General features: G+C 39.3%; 1 protein-coding gene across 1 annotated transcript in view; it reads left to right on the plus strand.

The window, feature by feature from the left end:
* The window catches only part of st6galnac3 (ST6 (alpha-N-acetyl-neuraminyl-2,3-beta-galactosyl-1,3)-N-acetylgalactosaminide alpha-2,6-sialyltransferase 3), a 108,349-nt gene that overhangs the window by 37,345 nt on the left and 48,996 nt on the right, over positions 1–22,008 (plus strand). Inside the window, exon 3 of the mRNA XM_026148581.2 lies at positions 6,754–7,163. Coding sequence (XP_026004366.1) covers positions 6,754–7,163 — 410 coding nt within the window. The remainder of the gene's footprint in view (positions 1–6,753; positions 7,164–22,008) is intronic.

Raw genomic sequence — 22,008 nt, forward strand, 5'->3', positions numbered from 1 at the left:
TTAAAACTTGTCTTCATAAACATCTGTTACATAACATCCAAAACCATCTGCTTTGATTGTGCTTTGATTGCTCAAATAATGCCAAACAATTAAACCTGTGTTAGTGAAGAATTATGTGTTTCAGAGTTAGTGTTGGTGTTTAGATTAGAATGTCTGGGAAACATCTGGTTAAAATGCCTTTTTTTCTTATTTTTATTAGTTTATAATGATAAAATGTTTTTTGTATTTATTTGTAGTATCCAGGTTTACCTTGTTATGAAATAGGATTTGTGATTAAATGTCAGATAAGATGTCAGAAAGACATTTACACTCTTCAATCACTTTGCAACTGAATCAAACCTTTTGCAGTCAGAACTTCTTTAGTTCATTGTAGCATAAATTCAACAAGGTGTTGGAAACATTTCTGAGAGATTTTGGTCCATATTGACATGATAGTATCACACAGCTGTAGATATGTTGACCACACATGCGTGATGGGACGCTCCCGTTTCACTACATCTGGTGACTGTGGAGGTCATTTGAGCACAGCAAACTCATTGTCATGTTCAAGGAGCCAGTTTAAGATGATTTGAGCTTTACCTTCTATAGCAAATCTGCTTCAAGGTTTGATATGTTGTACATTCCCAGATGCTCTTCTGCATAACTGGTGACGTTTTCACCCACAGAACTGCTGGATATTTTCTATTTCGTTTTTTTTGTAAACCCTCTGTAAACCCCAAAGATGGTTGTGCAGGAAAATCCCATTGGATCAGCAGTTTCTGAATCACTCAGATCAGCCAGTCTTACAACAACCGTGCCACGTTATTTAAATCACCTTTCTTTTCCATTCTAATACTCACTTTGAATTTCAGTGGGTTGCCTTGGCCTAGTTTACATGCCTAAATATATTAAGTTGCTGCCATGTGATCGGCTGATTAGATATTTATGCTACTGAGCGGTTGAACAGGTTACCCTCACAAAGTGGCCAGTGAGTGTAAGTTAGCTGCTGCTACTTAGAAATATTGAGCCTCTAATTTGAAAGTAATTTGTAAGTTACCCAACCCAGAAAGCACTATAGGTAGGGGAAGCAGCGTAATGGTGCTGTAAACATTCATTTAGCACCATTTGTTGTTTAGACAAGGATTAATAGGATTAATTAAACATGTATAACAAAGCCTTTAATCTAGTGAGGGATGTTTGGTGACTCCTGGTCTAAAAGTTTAAAGCTTAAAATACTACAGCACGCAAGTCCACTGCCATGCTAGCAGCTCAAGGTTGTGCTTGTAGCTGTGTTGAAGTAAAAAGACAATGCAGGTTTCAAGCAACATTTTTTCTAATATCCAGCAGGGGGCGACTCCTCTGGTTGGAGAAAGATGTGTGATTTCGTGGTAGTTTGTGGGGAAAAAACAATCACCCCATTGCTTACTTGTTTATGACCTTGGGACACTTTGTTTTTCTTTCATGTTCTCAAGCATTAAATCCAAGGATTCATATGTTTCCATGTCGGATAATGTCACAGTCGCACTTTTTGAAAACAGTGTTGGAGCATGATCAGAATTATTGTAACCATGTGCAACAAAGTTGTGTTTTGTTGCCCTTGAAACAGTTGCTTTATAGACAGCGACTTGGTGTGTAATCACTCGCTGTCAGCTGCTGTCTTCAGGGTGCCTTTGTTTTGTTGAGACGGCCATAAAACAGCAATATGATGGAGGCAGTCTGCTATCAGTTTGTGATAACACAGCAATTAACTGTGATGAATTGGTTAAAATTGCAAATCTATTATCCATCTGTGTACACAGAAATTCACATTAACTACTTACATGCAAAATTCAACCAGACTCTCATAGATCTAAAGCAGAAATTCAGAAATTCCTCAACAAATAGTAATGTAGTTGGTGCAGGATGACGATTTGACTGCAAAATGACAGGTACTTGGCAGCCTTACTGTTAGAGAGGAATATAACCAGAATACAACAAGTTGGAAACTAGTTAAGTCAAGTCCCCTTAAGCAAAGAGACATGTCACAGGCGAATTGTGCATAGACCGATAGCAAATGTGTTGGCACATTTGCTGTTTGGAAACCTTTGCCAGTCTGCCTGTGATTTATTATAAATAGTTAAGTCTTTGATTGGAGACAGGTTGCCTCCCTCTGGGTGACCTGTGCAGTCGCCTCTTGATTAAAAGGGGTAAGAGTGTGGCATGCTTAAACTCTGGGCAACTAGCTGGTGACCACAACTCCTTCCAACCAGTTATTGAATGTGAAAAAATATAATTGAATCACTGGAAGACCACCCAATTTCCTTTGTCACAAGGAGTTTGTGGTCCTGCTTTCACTGTAGTGTGAGTGAGCCATGAAATGATAAAACTGGGTATGCTTTAGTAAGTGGAGGCCATGTATTTGAAAACCATGCCCGTGAGTAATCTCCTAGACACTCTACCCTTTGCATGCCTCTTCTAGCTCCAGAATCCCAAGATGGCAACAGCCAAAGGTCAGACTTGAGGTTTCAAAGCACAATTAGTCGACAAACACAGGGACTGCATGCTCACAGTGAGAATACTATGCTAAAAGATATTATAGTTATTATGGTCACCACCTCCCTTTTGCCGTTTCACTCGGTTAACATGCTAAAAGTAAAATGTTGGGTAATTAGCACTACATCATCAGTTATGTATAAAAACAAAACAAAAGAATAAAAGCAGTAAAACAATCAAACAAAACATCCACAGAACTTTACCTGGTCCTATACTTGCATTATATAAAACAAACTGTAAGCTACTCAAGATTAATTGAACAAATAAAAAACTAAATCAAAGTTTCAAAAAAGGTTGCCTCCCACTGGACGACCTGTGGTTATTATTAAAAGAACTCATAAATAGCTCGTGCAGAACTAAACGTGGGGATATTTTCATGTTTCGTTAATGTACCTCTTAATCATTTGTTTCTGAGAAGGGGTTTCAAATGTGAACTGTACTTTTCTCCTTTATTTTAATGTAAACACCCCAAGAGAAGCATTTGAAATGAACCACTTTCCCCCATGGAGACAGCTGAAGCTAATTTTTTAAGCAGAAAGACTTCGAAGTCCCAGAGACATACAATGAAATATTTGGCAAGTTAATGTAATAATTATTGCTTATTAATTAATCGTGTTCAGAGCATTTTAATGAACAAGCCAAGGTTAAGTTCACACCCCAGTGCTATAATTTAATGATGGCTGTGTCCCCGGCATTAAGCCTGCTTTTTAAATAACCCACTTTATTTTTAACACGCTCATGCATTAAAAATCTAAAGCTTTGGTGAGTCGATTTCGTACTTATCAGAGTGCCGGAATTACTCGGATTATAAAAGTGCACTCTGTTTGCGATTACTGCAGGCCACACTGAAACAGCGCCGTCGTGAACATGGAACTGAAACATGAATCAAAGCGAGGAGAGGAAGAGGAGGAGGCCGTAACATTTTTATTGATTTATAGGACGTAAAACTCAGATTTATTGGGAGCCAGATTCCAGTGCATACTGAATAAAAAGTGTTCCAACGGGGTTTGTAGTTATTAGATGAGGTTTCCACTCTTCTGTAATGCATGTAAATGAGATTAGAAACAATAATGTTCACTGCTGGTTTTATTTGTGTGACTGTAAACTGCTCACATGCCCTTTAAAAACCAAAACCTCAATTTTTGTTTATTTGTCACTAAGCAGCTACTCTGCAGCAGAAGTATGGTGAAATGCCTTGCTCAGGGGCTCCTTGTTGGTAGGTTTCCAGTGACAAACTCATATGTTTCACATACAGTTAGCCAGTCAGTGCTCCCCACAGAGCCCAGCCAATCTGTGTGTGCTAAAAGGCATGATGGAGTTATGGGCTAGGCTGAGGGGTGATGATGGACGAGCTGCTGACGGCTCAAGGCTGCGGTGATGTGTATCTCAACCACCCAGTAAATGGAGACTGGGTCCAGAAATCCTTTCTTAACCCGTGATTGAATCCATACATGAAAGACAAGGCAATACCAGCAGCGTCAGCTGGAGTTATGTATGAAAGAAACATGTCAGATACAAAAGAAAACCAATGGTAGTTTTGTGTAGTTCCCTTTTGCAGCAACCGATCTTGTGTGGTAAGCGTGTTGTGAGTGCTGATAAGCCAGGAGCTGTAACAGTTTTTAGTGGATTGTCTTGTGCTTGCACTCTAAAACTCTTGTGCTTGTTGATCAAATGCCAAAGAGTTTTGCGTTCGAAACCAGAGTGCATTAAAAGTGCAGCAAAAATGCAATTTGCATTCAGACCAGTGACATTACAGTTATTCTCCATTAAGCAAATGATGAACAGGGTTTAGTCGTGACACAGTGCGTTTTCTTTTCCCAACTTTGCCGCGCATTCATTTACTTAAGTAAGTTTAATCTCATCAAAACAAACCAAGCATATTAGCTTCAATTAGGTAAATCTCCCATTTTGGATTCAGTGAGGGCTTTTTTCCTCGGTTGGCAAAGCGTAGCTAAGGGCTCTTACTGAAGATTCATTACAAATCCCCTTGCTCCTGTAACATATAATAAGATATATAAAAAATATATATATACAGTAACAGTAAGATAAATGACACAGCTTGCTTGCTTCTCTGTCATCCTCGCAGCTGTAACCTCTGAGGTCCCATATTCAATTAACTTAATCTATGTTAGTTCTGGGCAGTGTGACATCAGTCTTGGGGAATAAAAGAAAATTATAGAGGCCCGTAAAACCCTGATTAATATTTTTTTATGAATAATCACCAAATGCATTTTGTTTAAAGTCCCTTGCCAAAACATCACTTTAATAATATTACTGAACACATATAAAATATATCACAACTCTAACAAAACAAGACGAAACTGCGTCAAATGCATTATAATTTTGAAGGAAACCACTTATTCAGTATTTAAAACTCATTTAATTTAATGAAAGGGAATGTACACTCGTGGGTCCTTTTATTAGGCACAATGAATTTGAACATGGCAAGGTTGTTGACGCCAGATGGGCTGATCTGAGTAGTTCAGAAACTGATGATCTACTGCAGGGGTGGGAAACTTCAGGCCTGCAGGTTTTAGATGTGTCCTTGATCCAACGCAGCTGATTTAAATGGCTAAATGACCTCCTCAACATGTCTTGAAGTTCTCCAGAGGGCCAATAATGAACTAATCATTTGATTCAGGTGTGTTGACCCAGGATGAGATCTAAAACCTGCAGGACACCAGCCCTTGAGGCCTTGAGGCCCTGATCTACAGGGATAGGAAGGCAGCAGTAATTCAAGGAACCACTCGTTTCTGCTGCAATAGCTTAATGGTAAGGTCAGAATTTGGTGTAAACAGCATGAAAACATGGATCCATCCTGCTTGTGTCAACGGTTCATCAGGGAAAAAGAGGGGTCCAACACAGTACTAGCAAGGTGTACCTTATAAAGTGGCCAGTTTGCACAATTTAAAGACTGAATATAAAAGTCTCCTCATTTCATGTGTTTAAGGTTTCTAATGTGCTTTTAATCTTTTAAAAAACTGCTGTTTAATGTGTTTTCAGGAGTTCGTTTCAGCAGAATATTTATCAGTAAGACAGCGATCATAGAGTTTTCTAACATCATTAAGATTCTGTAGGAGGACATTATTTTGTTTTGCCTTGATAATTTCAGTGTATTTAATATATTTCCCTGTCGGTTTTCATGTATTCGTGTCTTCCTGGTGATGGTGCATGTAAAGACCTTGTTCTCCAGCAATAGAAGCCGGTGATAAAGCGCTGCAGTATTTCGCACTGTGATAAATTTCCTTTCTGCTTGCTGGCTGTTCTAATTATCTTGCTTTCTTGTGGCTTTATTTTATGAACTGTTCCACAGTCCTGCTGAACTTGCACTGATAGAAACTGATGAAAGTTGCTGAGCGTTCTTAGATTATTTAACTCACACAAATCAGACAACAATGCAGGCCTAAACAAACTTTCTTTAACTTCTTTGGAAGTTAAAAATGTTCAGGCTTTCCTATGTTACCGTTAAAATTGATTCTTAACCTAAGATTTGCACAAGGTAAATGAACCTGGAACCTCAAACCTAAAGGAGCCACGCCAGTGATAATAGCAGTGGCAACAAAATTCAATTTTTGGTGTTGGGTTCTTTTAAACGTGGCTTCTGCGGCACAAATTTCACAGCGTGCACAGTGGGGTTCAAAGCCAAATGACTGAAGAATGAAGAAAATGACAAGATGGCGGCATTGACTTTGAACCCTATCCTGAAAATAATCAGGCCTTGGATGGATGTCAGGAATACAAAGTCTTAGTAGCAGCCCATATTTTATTTTGATGTTTTGAATTGGTTTGGTAGTTTTATGGTGCTGTTTGTTGTTGTTCTGATCAAATTATTTATGTTAATACATTTTAAAAACACATTTTTCCTCAATAAAGTTTTATTACACTCTAATAAACAGTGAAATATTAGATAAACTGAACTGGATTCATTTCAGGACCATGGACAGCGTATGTGTTGTTTCACAATGATCTTATGGACTGTGCTGTTTTTAGTAGTTGAAATGCACTAATTCAGCTGCATGCCCTTTGAAAATACGTAAGATATAGATCACAGGTGCTTCTTATTTGTCTGTTACCTTCATTAGCCATAATCATTGTTGATTCATTTTGGTCTTTGGTCCTTGCTATGAAAATGTGTGATAGGAGAGGCTGGAAGTCTAAATTTGGAAGCAAAAACTAAGTAGCCTTGACAGGTGCTCTGCAAGTGCCCTTAAAGTTCTAATGGACTTGCTTCCTCTCCTCCAGCCCTTGAAGCTGAACTGCGAACTGTGCAGCATCGTGTCCAGCTCTGGTCAGATGTTGGGCCAGGGTGCCGGCCCGCAGATAGATCGGTCTCCCTGCATCTGGCGGATGAACAACGCACCCACACGGGGGTTTGAGAACGATGTGGGCCAACGCACGACTCTGAGGGTCGTCTCTCATACCAGCGTTCCCCTGCTGCTGCAGAAGCCCCAGTACTTCTTCGGCCAGGCCAACGACACGGTCTACGTTGTGTGGGGGCCGCTCCGGAACATGAGGAAAGACGGGAAAGGCATTGTGTACAACATGCTGCGGCAGGCGTCGGAAAACTACCCTCATGCCCGCATCTTTGTCACCACAGAGGACAGGATGAACCACTGCGACATGGTCTTTAAGAAGGAGACTGGAAGAGACAGGTGAGTCAAACTGCAGTTGCCCTGTTTTTGTTTTTGGCACAGCATCACTGAATTCCACAGCAGACCTCCACTTTTTCACTCTGACAGATTTGCTGCTCAGCACTTTGACATCTACCCCTCTGTTTGTTGCTATAATATTGATCTTATCAGTACTGATGGTCTGTTCATTGCTCTGTGCTTTTCTCGTCTCAAATCTTCCCTCTCACGAGGCTTCATCAAAGTGAGTTACTTAACTTTGCCTCTAAAGAGGCTCTGCATGGCACTGGGGGCCATTTTTTGAAAAATGAGCTCTTACACAGCGCCTTAGAAGTGTGCTGTGCCTGGGTTATAGGCATCAGCCAAATGCTGGTCTGGGAGAAATCTGGTTAATGAGGTAGCATGATTCTGGCAGTCTTTCTAAGCACCCCCAGACACAGCTGGTCTCACAACTTCTCCGACAGCGTCTTGGCACATTCTGAAAAGCAGTGAATTGATTTAAGTTGCAGATCAGTTAAAGTTTTTAGGGATATTTTACTACAACCTGTGTTAAAACTGCAAACCGCAACTTAAAGAGAGGCTCACCTGGTTATTTTTTTTCCCTGTCAATTCCCCAGAGAGAATTGCAGGTTAATGAAAATGGGATCAAAGCTCGAGGCCTGCTTTTGTTTAGGATGAACCTAATTTCTCAGATTAGTCTCTGCTCATTTCTGCAGCGCTTTATACCTCTGCCTTGCCCACATGTCATCAAGACCTGCCTTAACTTCTTAAGAGGATTAACGTGTTTGGTAATGGGCGTAGCATCCATTCCATTTCGGCTCCATTGTCTCGCCGTTATTCATGATGGCAGGGTTAACACTGAATTTCATGTAGAGCATCCATGTTCATCTTGGCTCAGCTGTTGCGAAGGCCCACAAAGCACAGATAGAAGCGTGGGATTAGGGAGGGATGTTCGGGGAGAAGAATCTCATTACACAACATAATGCTCCTGGGTGAGATGCAGCACTTCAGTCGTTGCTGATTGGTATCACAGACCAAACTCAATGTGTAACAAGAACCCCGTCAAATGAAAACGTGATGAGCACTGAGAGGTTCGTCTGTATGTTTTTCGATCATTTTTTTTGTGCTTGCCTCAAACTTTGCTGCACTTATTTCAGTATTTTAATGTAATCACAGGTAGCGAAGGGGATAATTGCCGTTATGTTGAAATAATACACTAAGGCACTGCTCTGAAATTCTTTATTTCACTCAGACATGAAATATCTATTAAAAAACATGGTCCTTTCCTTCCCTTATCCATGCAAACTACATTTATTAATGTCTACAGCAATATTATAACTCTTAAAATACCACAGCAGCTTGTCTGCCGTTACCTTGTAATTTGTGCGTGTCTGTGTTTGCTGGTTTACTGTCACTGCTTTCTGCATGCGGGGATAATCATCAGCTTGGCAAAGATGGAACACTGATCGAACACAACTCTAATTATCCAGATTGCCGCAAGCAGCCTAGGAGACGTGCCGTCCCAGCTTCGACTTGCTTACTTGATCAAGGGGAGAGAGGCGTCAGCGCTGACTGATTAGCCAGCCAACCGTGTAACTGTCTCTCAGCCTGTCAGGAAGCTCAGTCATCTCTGGACAGAGGAAATTAAACTGTGGGGTAATTAGAAAAGCGGTTATGATAATCTAAATGGAGCTACAGTGAAGACCACCTCAATTAAGCTGATTTAAGTCAGGAGCAGGTCAAAAGGAGGTGCAGACTACGTCACGACCAGGATCACAGTGTGAGACAGCGCCTGGCATAATGCGCCACGTTCTTTAGTTTAGTTTTTTCCCGCGTCTTTGATGCTTATCTTCCCTGTTTGTCTTTTGTGCCCCGCCCTCATTAGTTTCATCCATCATCTCTCTGCCTTCCTAATCCTGTCTCTCCCTCTATCAGTTTGTCTGTTTGTTGTTCCATGCATTTTCTGATGTGTTTGTACATTGGACTCTGTATTTATCTGGACTGCAGTCAGACTGTAGTCTTTCCTTATTGGCTTTATTAACACTCACTTTTTGCTGGTTGTGCTCCTGCTTTTGTCTTTGTTTAGGTCTTTCTTTTGATAAACATAAGAAGATATTAGGAAACCAACGATGTGCTAAAGCTGAGCAGACTCTGTTTATATGCGAAGTGTAGATGAGAAATTCAAAATCTTCTAAAGTTGTTGGGCCCCCTTATTTACTAAGTGTATACTGTTTCTCTGTTATAGTTAAGTTAGGACGTATAGACCCTCTTTAATGTTGTTTCTGTATCTGAGCCTCGCAGATATATGCTAACTGAGGCTCCTCTTCTTCTTCAGCATGCTGCAAAGTCGTTTCCCTTGTTTGTTAAACAGACTCAAGTCCTTAAACCATCTACTTGTCATTCTACAACAGTAAAGCTTTTATTAGCACTATTCATGTGTAGCACACCTTTAAGCTAAGCTTTTAAAATCTCATGGTATACACTACAGCCTCCGGGCTCACAACGTCAAGGACACCAAATGTTTTACACTTCAGAAAAGACGAATCACTCCTAGATTAGGGCTATTTTTTCGGCAAAATAATTCAGCCCTCAGACAGCAGCAACCTGGATGCATTGTTGTGGATCAGGTGACTGCAGGCACTCTGTTGGCTGCATTTTTGGGCCTGACTAGCACATCCATGGAAATGTGACACATTTTCTCAATGCAGCCCACACCTATTGTGATTGAGATTGTGTACTGTGGATTCCTCCTATGAATTTAGTGTTATTTTTTGCCACAGTTTTTGAATGCATCAGTCAGAGGATTGCCTCGATATAAAAGCCATAGCCTCAACATAAGGACTCACAGATGTCAGCAAAGTCCTAAGGGGGAGATTGCTGAAACTATTAGAATGATTGTGATGGAAAGTACAAAGACATAGTGGCTGGTATAAAACACTGTGACATGAGCACAAGGTAATTAACACATAAAAAAACCATGCAGAAGCATTAATGATGGTAATGATCGCGACCACTCACGGCGGCCAAGATTCACTGCAGAAGTCAAAATCAGTTGTCAGTCTAACAATAACTCACCAGGTGGCAAATCATTATCAACCCCTTATGTTACTGAGTAAATATTCAGTTAAACTTTAGAAAGAAAAATAAAAATGAATTTTTCTGTAGTGAGGTGTCACACTGGAAGATTCAGCTTTTCTAGTATCCATGCCGTACACGTTGACATGTGGACTGGATTGAGGATAGAGTCGATTGTCTATTGTCGCAGAACGTGTTCCTCAAAGAAAATTCAAAGAGCTGCTCACAGCTTGAAAGAGAGTACAAATGGATTGTGGTGAAGCAGCAATGCATCAGAGAGCGAACAAATATAAATGTTTGGGGGAAAAAAATAAACAAATTTGTTCTTTTAGGATGTGCTGAGATGTGGAACATTCTGAGAGAGCTTCATTTTAATCCAATTATTGACACAAAAGACAAGTGAGTACATATTAATACATTTAAAAATCTTCTCACAGAAAAGTATCTGTTTGTCTCAAGTCTAATGGCATGATGACGTCTTGGTTTCAAATCAAGTCAAGACCATTAGTGTCCTCCGTGTCTCTCTCCTCATCCATCCTCTTCTGAGAACTAAGAGGTAATGATGATAATCTAAAAGCGATAAACAGGAAATGGCCAATCCAGCTTCTATCTGGAGCCATGATAATGAACAGTCCTGCACGTGAATGTATTTGACAGCCACTTAAACATATGATTCATAATTGCGCACTGCGGCTGGAAGTTGCACGAGCTGAGGCTGGGTGTTATCAGCAACACCTCCTGAGCTGCAGTCGCCGGCTGTCGGAGCGTATCGGCACTGGCCTGTTAGCGGCAGTAGATAACGGGCCTGACGACGACACAGGACTTTAATCACACTGTCACTTTATAGCACTGCCACCTAGGCCTGCGTGACCTGGGTCTCTGCTTCCCGGCCAGCTGCTCCTTCATGGCACCACCGTGTGTTTCTGTTCAAATGTGTGCGGAAGTAGATTGTGAAACGAATGTGTGAGTTTTCACAAGTGTGTCACCACCCTTCTGTTTATGATAGTGTGAGCAATGTTCTTTCTTCCTGTGAGTCTTTATTGCCTAATGCTGCAGACTTGGCTCAGGTGGCAGAGTGGGTGGTGCACTGCACCCAGGTGGCTTGGTGGTTTGATCGCTGGGAGCAGCATGGGCCACAGCCATCTTTGAAGGCCAAGCTCCTCCTGATGGCAAGAAGACGTCTTACTTGGCAGCTCTACTGCCATTTGTGAGTGACTGCTTTATAGACCCGATTTAAATATGTACAGTCACAACTGTATTTGTTTTAGCTGTGAAACATCTTAAAGATCAGACACATTTCAGCTTTTTAAAATGCTAATCTGACTTAAAAAAAAAAAAAGTAACACATTATCAGTTTTATATAATGTCTTCAATGGTTAAAAATGCTGCAGCTATTTTTTTCTAACAAGTAGAAAGATAATGGAGCACATTACAGCAGTGTTGGCCTGTGTTGGCTGCCAGTACAATTTAAAGTCACTATAAAAATTATAGTTAATGCTCATCAGCCTTGACATAGTGAAATCCCAAGATGTCTTTCTGAATTGTTGTGCTCGAGCTTGTCAAACCAGCATCTGGTGAGTGTGCAGGAACTCGACCTTAGGTGTCAGAAGGTTGAGCTGTCTGTATGAAGACAACAGCTACTGTTGACTGCTCCTTCATTCAGAAGAAGTCCCCACAGCAGGTAGCTCTGCATGTTTAATTTGGTGGTTTTTACCCCGATGCCCTTCCTGAATCATACCCAAAGGAAATTTGTGTTTTACCCCCAGATCGAGCCGGGGATCTTGTGTGACAACAGAAATGCAACCAACAACTTTCTTAAATAATAACAATCAATAATCCAGTAATTGTTACATTTTTCAGAACTGCATTGGATGTTTTGTTGACCTTTTTTAATTCAAATTCAAATTTTTTTTTAATTTTATTTGTCACGTACACAGTCATACACAGTACGATATGCAGTGAAATGCTTAGACAACTGCTCGTGACCTAAAGAAAAAAAAAGAGGAAAAGGCTATGAATAAGATAGGAAATAAATACGAAAAATTAAGTGTAAATTTAACTAGGAAGGAATAAAATATAAAAAGTTAAGGTTAAAAATGAAATAACTGTACAACACAAATTAGAATGAAGGGTAAATTTAACTGGGAAAGAATAAGATAAAATATATAAATTAAAGTTGAAAATAAAATAACTGTACAACAAAATACACAATACACAGTATAGAACTATATAAGAATGTATGAAGAAATATATATATATATATATATATATATATATATATATATATATATATACACACACACACACACAATAACAGCAGCTGTACAAGTATTAACTGGAAATGAAGAATATAGTGACCAGTGTTGTGCAATCCACATTATGTCTTGTGCAGTGCAAATATGCTTAAAGTGATTTAAGTGATGAAGTGAAAACAATGTCCAGAATGTCCAGTGTGTGTGTAAGAACTATATGTGACTCCTAATTTCTTTGAAGTAGAATTCAGAATGTAAACTCCTTGAATTAGAAATTCATTGCAGTGCTGTTTTAAACTGTCAGTCTTTTCCAAGTTGTTGACACACACACACACACGAAATCACACTAGATGTGATGGAAAGTCGTACAGTGAAAGGTTTTCCACGGTAACCTATGAAATAGATATAAAACCTTGGTTACAATCTTCCTACAACATTACAACTTGACTTTTGATAATTTTACTTACTTTAAAAAACAAAACAATTGCTTTCATTTGATTAGTTCAGTTGATGCAATTTGCACACCTGTAACTGTTTTTTTTGTAAAGTACAAGAAAACTTTGAGGTTACTCAGAGACAGACTACAGATACAGTTTTTTATTGTTGTTTTTCAGTCAAACTATAATTAAAGCAATTTGCAATACACATATGTGTTCTTTCTGTTTGAAAAATACTGCAGTGTTGGCTGACTTAAAACTTGTTAACCACCCACAGGACACTTGTTAAGATGCTTTTGAATAGAGTAGAAACAGCCATTCTCAAACTTTAGACTGCCACAGCACATTTTGAAATCAGAAAATCTTCTGTGACACTCCTAAACCTTAAACCACAACTCTTACAATCAGACGAGCACAAGAGGAAATCATGGTTTGGAAGTTTTATTGAGTTTACGTTCAAGTTATACATTTATCTAACTAACAAAAGATCCCTGGCTCGAGACCGGGTCGAAATACAAATCCCTTGAAGGGTGCATCAGGAAGGGCTTAAAAACCGTCTAAATAAAACATGTGGGGCCATCCACTGTGACGACCCCTTCTGAGTGAGGGAGCAGCTGAATAAAGCTTCTCTGTGATGATTGATTCTTGTGCTTCTGTCAGTTTTACTTTCTTACTTTGATGGTTTTCCTCTCCTTTATAATTTTCTGGCCCTCCCTCATCAGGCTCGCCTGAGGTTTCTTCCACACCTGTTCCTAATCTGCCAATCAGGGACCCCCGCATGTACACTTCACTGCTTCTCTTTGTTCGTGTGCTCTGCTGTAATTTTTTTGTTGTTCAGTCTTCCCCACAAAAAGTCTTTCATCCCACTCTATAGAAGAAAGACGGTTTTAAAATTTTGAAGCACAGTAGGTCATCTACTTATCATCAGTCCAGAGTGGGATTTAAAAAAAAAAAGGCAAGTGAATACAGGCAATTTTATTTCCGTCTTAATAAGATTTGAAAATAAGAAATAACAGTCATACTGCAGTGAGTCAGTGATGCTGATGTTACTGAATCTCAGAGTTGCATAGAGTTGATAGTCGATAGAGTTGCAGCTAAGTTTTGATGCAGCAGGATTATAGCATAACAAATTCTACATCCTTTTGTTGTCATAGTAGATGAGCCGTGCCTCGGTAACTTTCAGAAAATCGATATTCAGATAGTTTTTACAGCAACTTAGGAATGCTATCCAGAAAAGGTGGCTCCAGGGAAGAAAATCTTAATAGACAGGCTGTGTTCATGCAAGATCTTGCAAATAAGTACTATTTGGGACTTAGGCTACATTCACACTGCAGGTCTTAATGCTCAATTCCGATTTTTTGATCAAATCCGATTTTTTTGTCTGCTTGTTCACACTACAAATAAAATGCGACAGCAAACGCGCTCTAGTGTGAACGCTCAAAGCGGCCCGCATGCGCAAAAGAAGACGTCACACACAGCGCGCTCGGTTTAGACCCAGAGCAAACAATATTGTTTGACTGATGGCCCTTAATATAAAGACTTCGGACTTCATGTTTCCCAATTTTTGCTTTAAGTTATTTAGTTATTTACATAATAATGTAGATAACCTAATAGTTATCCTTATTGCTGTCTTAGAGGAGCGGTGCTTCAAAGGATAGTTGCAGATTTCTGTCAGAATCTGCAGGTTATGCAGTACAAATAAAATGTTAACGTTTCTCCAACGTTGTCTTCCCAGCAGTTTCACCGGATGGCCAGGAAGCGTTCGCGATGTCTTCTCGGGCGCTGATAATTGGCGTCTGTTGTGTCAGTGACGTAAAAGACGGATTTAATGCGACTTGACCATTCACACAGCAGTCGCTTTCTGAAACATCGGATATGTATCGGATTCAGTACCACATACGAAAGTGACCCAGATCGGATTTGAAAATATCGGTTTGTGCCGTTCACACTGATCGGATATGGGTCGCATAGGGTAAAAAAAAATCGGATTTGATGTGCTTTCGTCTGCGCTTTCGCCTGCAGTGTGAACGTAGCCTTAGAGAAAAGGCAACATTTGAGATCTGTTCCTTCCTGAGCTTTCTGTCATGAAGATTTGAAGAGGCTGCATGTGACGACTGACAAACCCCTGCCGATGCCTGGAGATCCATATCCTTTCATAAACCACTTCCAAACTGACCTGATTTGATTTTCTTTGTAAGAAAAATGGAATTGTGTTTTTGTTCACAGAGGAACACAAGATTAAAATCAGCAAAACGAGATGGCGTATACATATTAAGGCCAGCTAGGGTGCAATGAACTCAATAAAAAGTAGAAAATTACAGGTTTCTTATAAATTTCATCTGACTGACAAGAAGCAACATTTTGACTCTGCTGGGTCTTCATCAGGCAAACAATCAGAGCGCAATATTCATTACATGGATCTGCTTATTAAACATTACCAGAGGTTAAAAAAAAACTTCATAAATAAGCTTTAATTATAATTTCACTGATTACTTTAATGCAGTTCTTATTTCTCTCCTCTTGCAATAAATCATGCAAGGTAAAAGATTAAAAAATTACCTGTTATCTCTGTGCAGGCTTTACTCTAGAAGTAAGGGGCTGGTATTCATTTGTATTTGCAGGTGCACTTGGCAGAAATGTTTGTCTCAGCTTGTGCTGGTCATTAGTCCGCATATTAGTGCAGGGGATAGAAACTGTTTAGGTACCTTCTAATCAAAACATTAATCTAACTCATGGCCCATGGTCAAAAACTCCAAAGGTGACCATTAATTTCAAGAGAACACAGGTGTCATTTAGTTATAGCTCATTTATTTTTGTGTACTCCAGTTAAAATGTTAAAGTAATCCCCAATCATGAAATTAGAGTCTTTGAGAGTCCGATCTGGCTCCAGCTCCTGCTACTATAAGAAAAGGAAGGACACTAATGGTAAAATCTCCAATCACGGGACTTCGGTTTCTTACTTTGGGCTTCAGATGAACACAAGCAATGCTCAGGGTGGTCAATCAATACCAACGATTCAAACTGGTCAAATGGGGATCGTATAAGTTCAGCTGTAACATTTGTCAGAATTGATTTCAACAAACATGAAGTCAGAAGTTTGACACAAAGCTGACAAGAAGATGTTGTTAATGCCTCAGGCACAAGAATCAAAAATGGATGATTCATCTGCAGTTCATCTTCAGGAATGAGTCACTCTGGTCACAGATGAACTTAATAGCAGATGCTCCACTCTCGTGTGCCTCCAAATATATGTTGAGAATTATATTTTAATCTGTTTTTATTAGTGTGAATGTCATAGCTGTGCAGCCATGCTTCAAAATCTCCAGCCGTCCACTTCACATTGGTGTGAGTGCCCCTGGCAGTCTGCACTTACTCATCCCAAAATAGTTTCAAATGAAACACCATTAAGTTCAACAGCTTCTCTTCTGTGTTATAATCACAGTCTACGAGATTCTCAATGCGAACAGCTCTTTACCGTTTTGTCAGTTAGAAACACCTGACTTTTTTCAATAGAGAAAAAACTGGTAAGACATTCATGGGGATTTTCTGGGCTTTAAGGAAGATTTTTGTTTAATAAAAATAGAAAAACCTCTCCAGCTCTCATGTATGTAAACACTCAAATAAAACTGGAATTTAGTCTTCCATTTGTCTGTGAGAGAGCTAGATTTTTTGGGAGGATATCTTTGGCACAGTTGATCTGAGTTTTGGCTCTAGTTTCAACTTTATCAATCCCCAAACCTGTGGTTGGACTGCAACTGCAAAAATCTCATTTTACATTCTTGATTAATACAGCTGATCGTCCTGAAAACTTTGCGACAAAGTGCCATTCTGTGTCTGCTGTTGGCTGTAGCTGCTTTCATTTCATTTCATTGGTTAACCCGATAGAAAACATCCTAGAACCTGGTGTGGCTTAATCAATGTAATTGCTATTATTCTAATTATTAAAGAGCAGCGTCATAAAATGTGTGGACTAAGATGGTTCAAACTCAATACAGTCAATAGAGTCAAAGTTAGTACAGTTTACAAAGACACAAATGATTTTAACCAGTTAGTCTTCTAGAAAACATAATTGAAAACAATTTTATAGAATGAAAGTCTAATAATAATAATAATAATAATAATAATAATAATAATAATAATAATAATCACCAAAAAGTTGATTATGATTGAATAAAGCCTTTTTAAATAACTCATCCTTTTAAATAGACCTGCCATGAATTGGAACAAGTTGTTCTCCAGTGTTTCTGCTCTGCAGTATGACCAGCTGTCAGTGTCATGTCAGACTGACAGCTGGTCCATTTTGCAAATTGCATTTTGCAAATGGGCAGCATGCACACAGTGGTGCAGGTAAATAGTTGCTTCCACTCAGAGCCACATGCTAAAACATTGCTAGCGTAGAAGGTTCCTCAATATGATCAAAGAGGAACCTTCTACGAAAATGCTTTTAACTACAGACCAAATAGGATAGAAATCGGCCCCACTGAGCTGGACATAGATATTTTTAAAAAGCTAACAAAGGAAAAAGTAGCTAAAGCTATCCTGTGCTCAGAGCCAACCACAAGCTAGCAGCCTTGGTATGAGGAATGGACAAAAAAAGTTACAAGTTCGGTAACTTATTTTATTATGAACATAACATTTTGCATTTAGGAAGAGTTGGGTTTTTTGTTTTTGTCATTGATAGTTCTAGTTGTTCCCTGTCTGATACACTGAGACAGTTTATCCTTGCAGCTCACTAACCAAGCTTGCTAGTGTTAGCTAACAGATTTTCACTCCATGTCATCCAAAAACATTTGGATGGGAGGTTTTTTTGAGACAGATCGGCACACTCGAAACCGGGGCTTGACATAATAATAGGCTATATTATAATATCTATGGGAGTAAACATGTCTATATTCAGCACCTTTCTGTTCATCGTCTGCATCTTTTTTTTCTTTTTTTTTAATCTCAAGAATGGATTTAATCAACCATTGTGCACATTTCTTCATGTAAATATTAATGACTCAAAACACATTTTCTGACTGTTTTTAGGGTATTCCTGATGATAAACTAATTGTATTGACTTCAAATGCACTCTTTCATCTTGTTAATGTCTTAAAGCTACCACATATTTATTTTGGTGTCTTGACAACAACAAAAGCTTAATTTGCAGACAGTATTGTGTAACCTGTTCTTGTCAGTCAGATTATTACATAGAAGATCTGTGATAAATAAGTAACTAGAATTTCACCTTACAGATGTGGTTCTCCTCTTTGTTGCTGTCTCAATGCATTGTGGCTTTGACAAAATACTTCCAGCACACAGAAGCTTTGAAGTGTGACAGACTTAAAAGCTGAGAATTGCTGTCTGACCGTGAAATATTCTAACTCAAATGAAGGAATGTGATTGAAAGTTTCAATTACTGAACTTTGTTGATGCAATCTGTGTCCTGATGCAATTGAGAGCAGCCACTGGCTTCAATGTCAAATAACTCTGCAGCAGTGCCGGTCTTGTGTTTACAGGGCGCGCAGTACGTGACTGTGTCTGTAATTGCTTTGTGTTTTGGATGTCAAGAGAAGAAACAGCAGATAGGATTGCTGTGGTCGGTTCACGTGGAAGATTGAATCGCAGTGTTTGCAGCATCACCACTTAACTGTAATTTCATGCTCATAACAACGAGCAGTTTAAAGAGAAAAGAGAGCAAGAGAATTCATTGTCTCGCACCACATAAAGTTGTGATTTCCACTGTACGCAGCCCTAAAATCAGCTCAGAGCGTGTTGCGCTTTGCCAACATCAGCATATAATGACATTACATTTCAGTTCTGAAAGCTTCTAATTGCTATGAAATTATCTTATTAAATGAAGCCACTGGAAACCCTGAAACACAAATAACATGGCGTTCCGGCTGGCTGTTCACTGGGTCAAAGGCTGCCAATTTAGAGGAACAGGAAAGTCGTTAGTGTTCCCTCCTAAAGGAAGAAGGGATCAGTGACTCGTGACCTCATCAGAGAAAGAAAGGCAATTGTTGACAAAAAGCAAACTATCAGCTGGAGGCAATGTGCAGTCTTCCTTAAAATCCATTTCCATTTCTGTGCTAGTGATGTAATCACATTTGGGTGATGCTAGCAAAGCTATTAGCAAGGGAGTGGACATTGGGTTTTCCAATGGATCCATCTGGAATGTCAAAAAGGCACAAATCCTTTTGTCCCATCTATGATAAAAGCAGTGATATCCCATATAATTAAGAACCTCCAGGGGAACACAGCTCAGGGTTTGAGGACAAAGCACCAAACAAACACACAGACAGACAGGAATTTAATGTATTATGCTAAGATTAAAGAATTGAGTTCTTTAATCATTTTTTGTGGCAAAGTAAACATTAAACCTTATGGCCACAAAATTGTCTAATCTCAAATATTAAAGCTGTGTAGTGGTAACACATTCATTAGCACGCTTATTAAACAATCCCTGGGCTGGTGGAAGAATAAGTGAATCCTTGGATTTAATAATTGGTTGCATCTTCTTTGCTAGCAGTAATGTCAGATAATGTTTGGGGCCATTACAGGTCAGCTTCAGTTAAGCCAGGTCTTTTTGTCTCTGGTGTGAGCATCTCTCTGGTCATTATCACCCACCGTCTATAGAAATCTAGCTGCGCAGGAACCCACCATTATCTTGTAAGATATCTTTATTGGTTATTCCCACTTATGATGGTTGTTTTTCGTGATGCATTTTCTTTAAAGCATACAATGTAATGTATGCTCCATCCGACCTATTCAACCATAATCTATTGAGTTCACAAAAGACCACTGGGTAGTGCCAAGATGCCTTTAGACCAACTCCTGCATTAAAATGCTTTTGTTGTTTTTTTGCTGTTTGGAGAGCGGTTGTTTTCTATGAGGTGACCTGCTCTGAGTGCCATAGTTCATGGTTGCAGACAAGTCCAATGAAAACCTTAAGCCTGAAGCCTTACTCTCATAGGATTAGTATTAGCAGTGGACGTGATTTAAAAATTAGCCCGCAGGTCTGTGTTTTGTGCACCACATTTACACGGGATATGCGAAGTCTGTCTTTTACTTACATTTACAGATATGATCACAAGTATTAGTTGGAAAGTGTCTCCAAATCCAAGGTTTGAATCTTATCTGCTTGTTTTAGACAGGGAATTGAATATGATGAATGGGATGAAACAAAAAAGGAAAAACAAGAAAAATATTTTTTATCAGAAGCATTATCACTTAATCATGATTGGATTTTGAAAGAAAAACAAACTCGATTATTCAGTTCATTCTTTAGCTGGACAGTCTTTCAGCGGCATACCTGACTGGCATGCATTAATCACCACATCACTACACGGATAATTATCATGAGGAACAAGAGCACATGGCTAATTAGCATATTTTTAGTTCAAATCTGTCTTTTAGTGTTATTTTTCAACCTATATTTACAGATGTGCTGTGCACAGTAACATGGGTAAACACTGGGGCTATACACAAATATTCTGTCTCCATATTTGGGTAAGTACTGAGTGAGCAGCATCACTTACATGGGTCATTGTCATGTCTATATAAGTGTCAACATAATTTTATGGCCACAGGGTGTTTTCATTTTTTGCTTTTCTATACGATCTGATTATTCTTGGTAGGAAAATGGCAGACAGCTCTTACTTTCATGTCACCAACAATACGCTTAAAAATGGCAGACATTTGTCATACCTCCTTTTATAGAAGCCTCCTTGCTTTCTGAATAAAATCTTTCTGCAGTTGACTCTAACAAAGTCGTGTCAGGCTCACACGAATTGGTTATTCTGCCAGCTGGGCAGTAATTCAGGTAGACATGATGGTTAGTCCGCAGGCACATAAGCTTTAAATGCATTTTCTGCTCTTTTTTGCAGCTCCCGAATACGCTTCATTGGGTGAACACACACCCAAACACACACCTGCATCACTGGTCATGTGGCAAGCCAGCCTCATCTAATAAGCCTTATTAGATCAAATGCCTGTGTGGCCTCAGAAAATAGCACCCTAAAGAGATAAAACGTCCTCCTAACAGAAAGCTTCACAGTATGTCACTGTGCATTAGGAATATATCTGTACACCGGTGTCTCCAGCACAGTCTCAGCATTTTATTTGTCCTTTAAAGAACTACATTGCCCTTATTCAGGCATTCGAAGATAAGATAAAACCTCATTGGTCTTGGATGAGAAATTATAAAGCTGTAACAGCAAAAAGTAATATGACTCAGGAGGTAAGAATAACTGTAGAATATAAAAGAGAGCATTAGGAGCAGTAGAAGAAATGAAAATAGAGATGTAATAATAAAAATGTGTTTTTGCAAAGTAAAAAAGTCATTTGTTAAATCAGGTTTCTCCTTCACGGATCTGAAGATTTGTTGCTTTTATATGCTTCATGTGAGATCCATGCTTCTTGTGTGTGTTTTACGCATACTCCACCTCTGGGCAACCAGTTGTTTGCCTCAACTGGTTTCAGCCAGTCTTTGACAACAAAAAAGTTGAATGCAATCACCAGACAACCGCTGATTTCTCTCAGTCAGATTTGACTCAAGTGTGACGGAGCATCTGAAGGATTAATCAGGTCTACAGATGACCATGAGCAATCCAGAAAGAGTTGTGTTTTTGTCTGAATCATTGCTGAGGAAAAAAGCAACTGATGTGACTGTCTCTGTGATTGTGTAGAGGCTGATTGTTTTGACGTGAAGGTGAGAGCCTGAAACTGCATGAAATGTGGTACGCTGTGGTCAGGCATGAGAGTCTTTCACAGGTATACTGCTGTAAATTTTTACCAGTCCTCCTCCTCACTATCCTCCCTTCTCCTTTTCCCAGTCCAGCATTTGACATTTTAACTGCAGCAGGTGCTGAATTGTGAATCTCTCAGCAGACCAGATAACTTGCTCACACAGATCCCCTAGCAGTGTATGACTCGAACAAGCTTTTCTGTGATGTTTAGGCTGTTGAACAACTTGGTTTTTTTGCTTTGTTTTTCTTTTTACATTTGCTGTACTGTTGAATTTCAATCAAATAATCTGCAAAACATAAAATACAAAGCGTGTAGCCTGCTGCATAATTTCAGACAACACTCACAGTGTGATCTTAAGTAATGCACTTACTGTCG

The sequence above is a fragment of the Astatotilapia calliptera genome, chromosome 18, assembly GCF_964374335.1.
Source record: "Astatotilapia calliptera chromosome 18, fAstCal68.1, whole genome shotgun sequence".
Lineage (NCBI taxonomy): Eukaryota > Metazoa > Chordata > Actinopteri > Cichliformes > Cichlidae > Astatotilapia > Astatotilapia calliptera.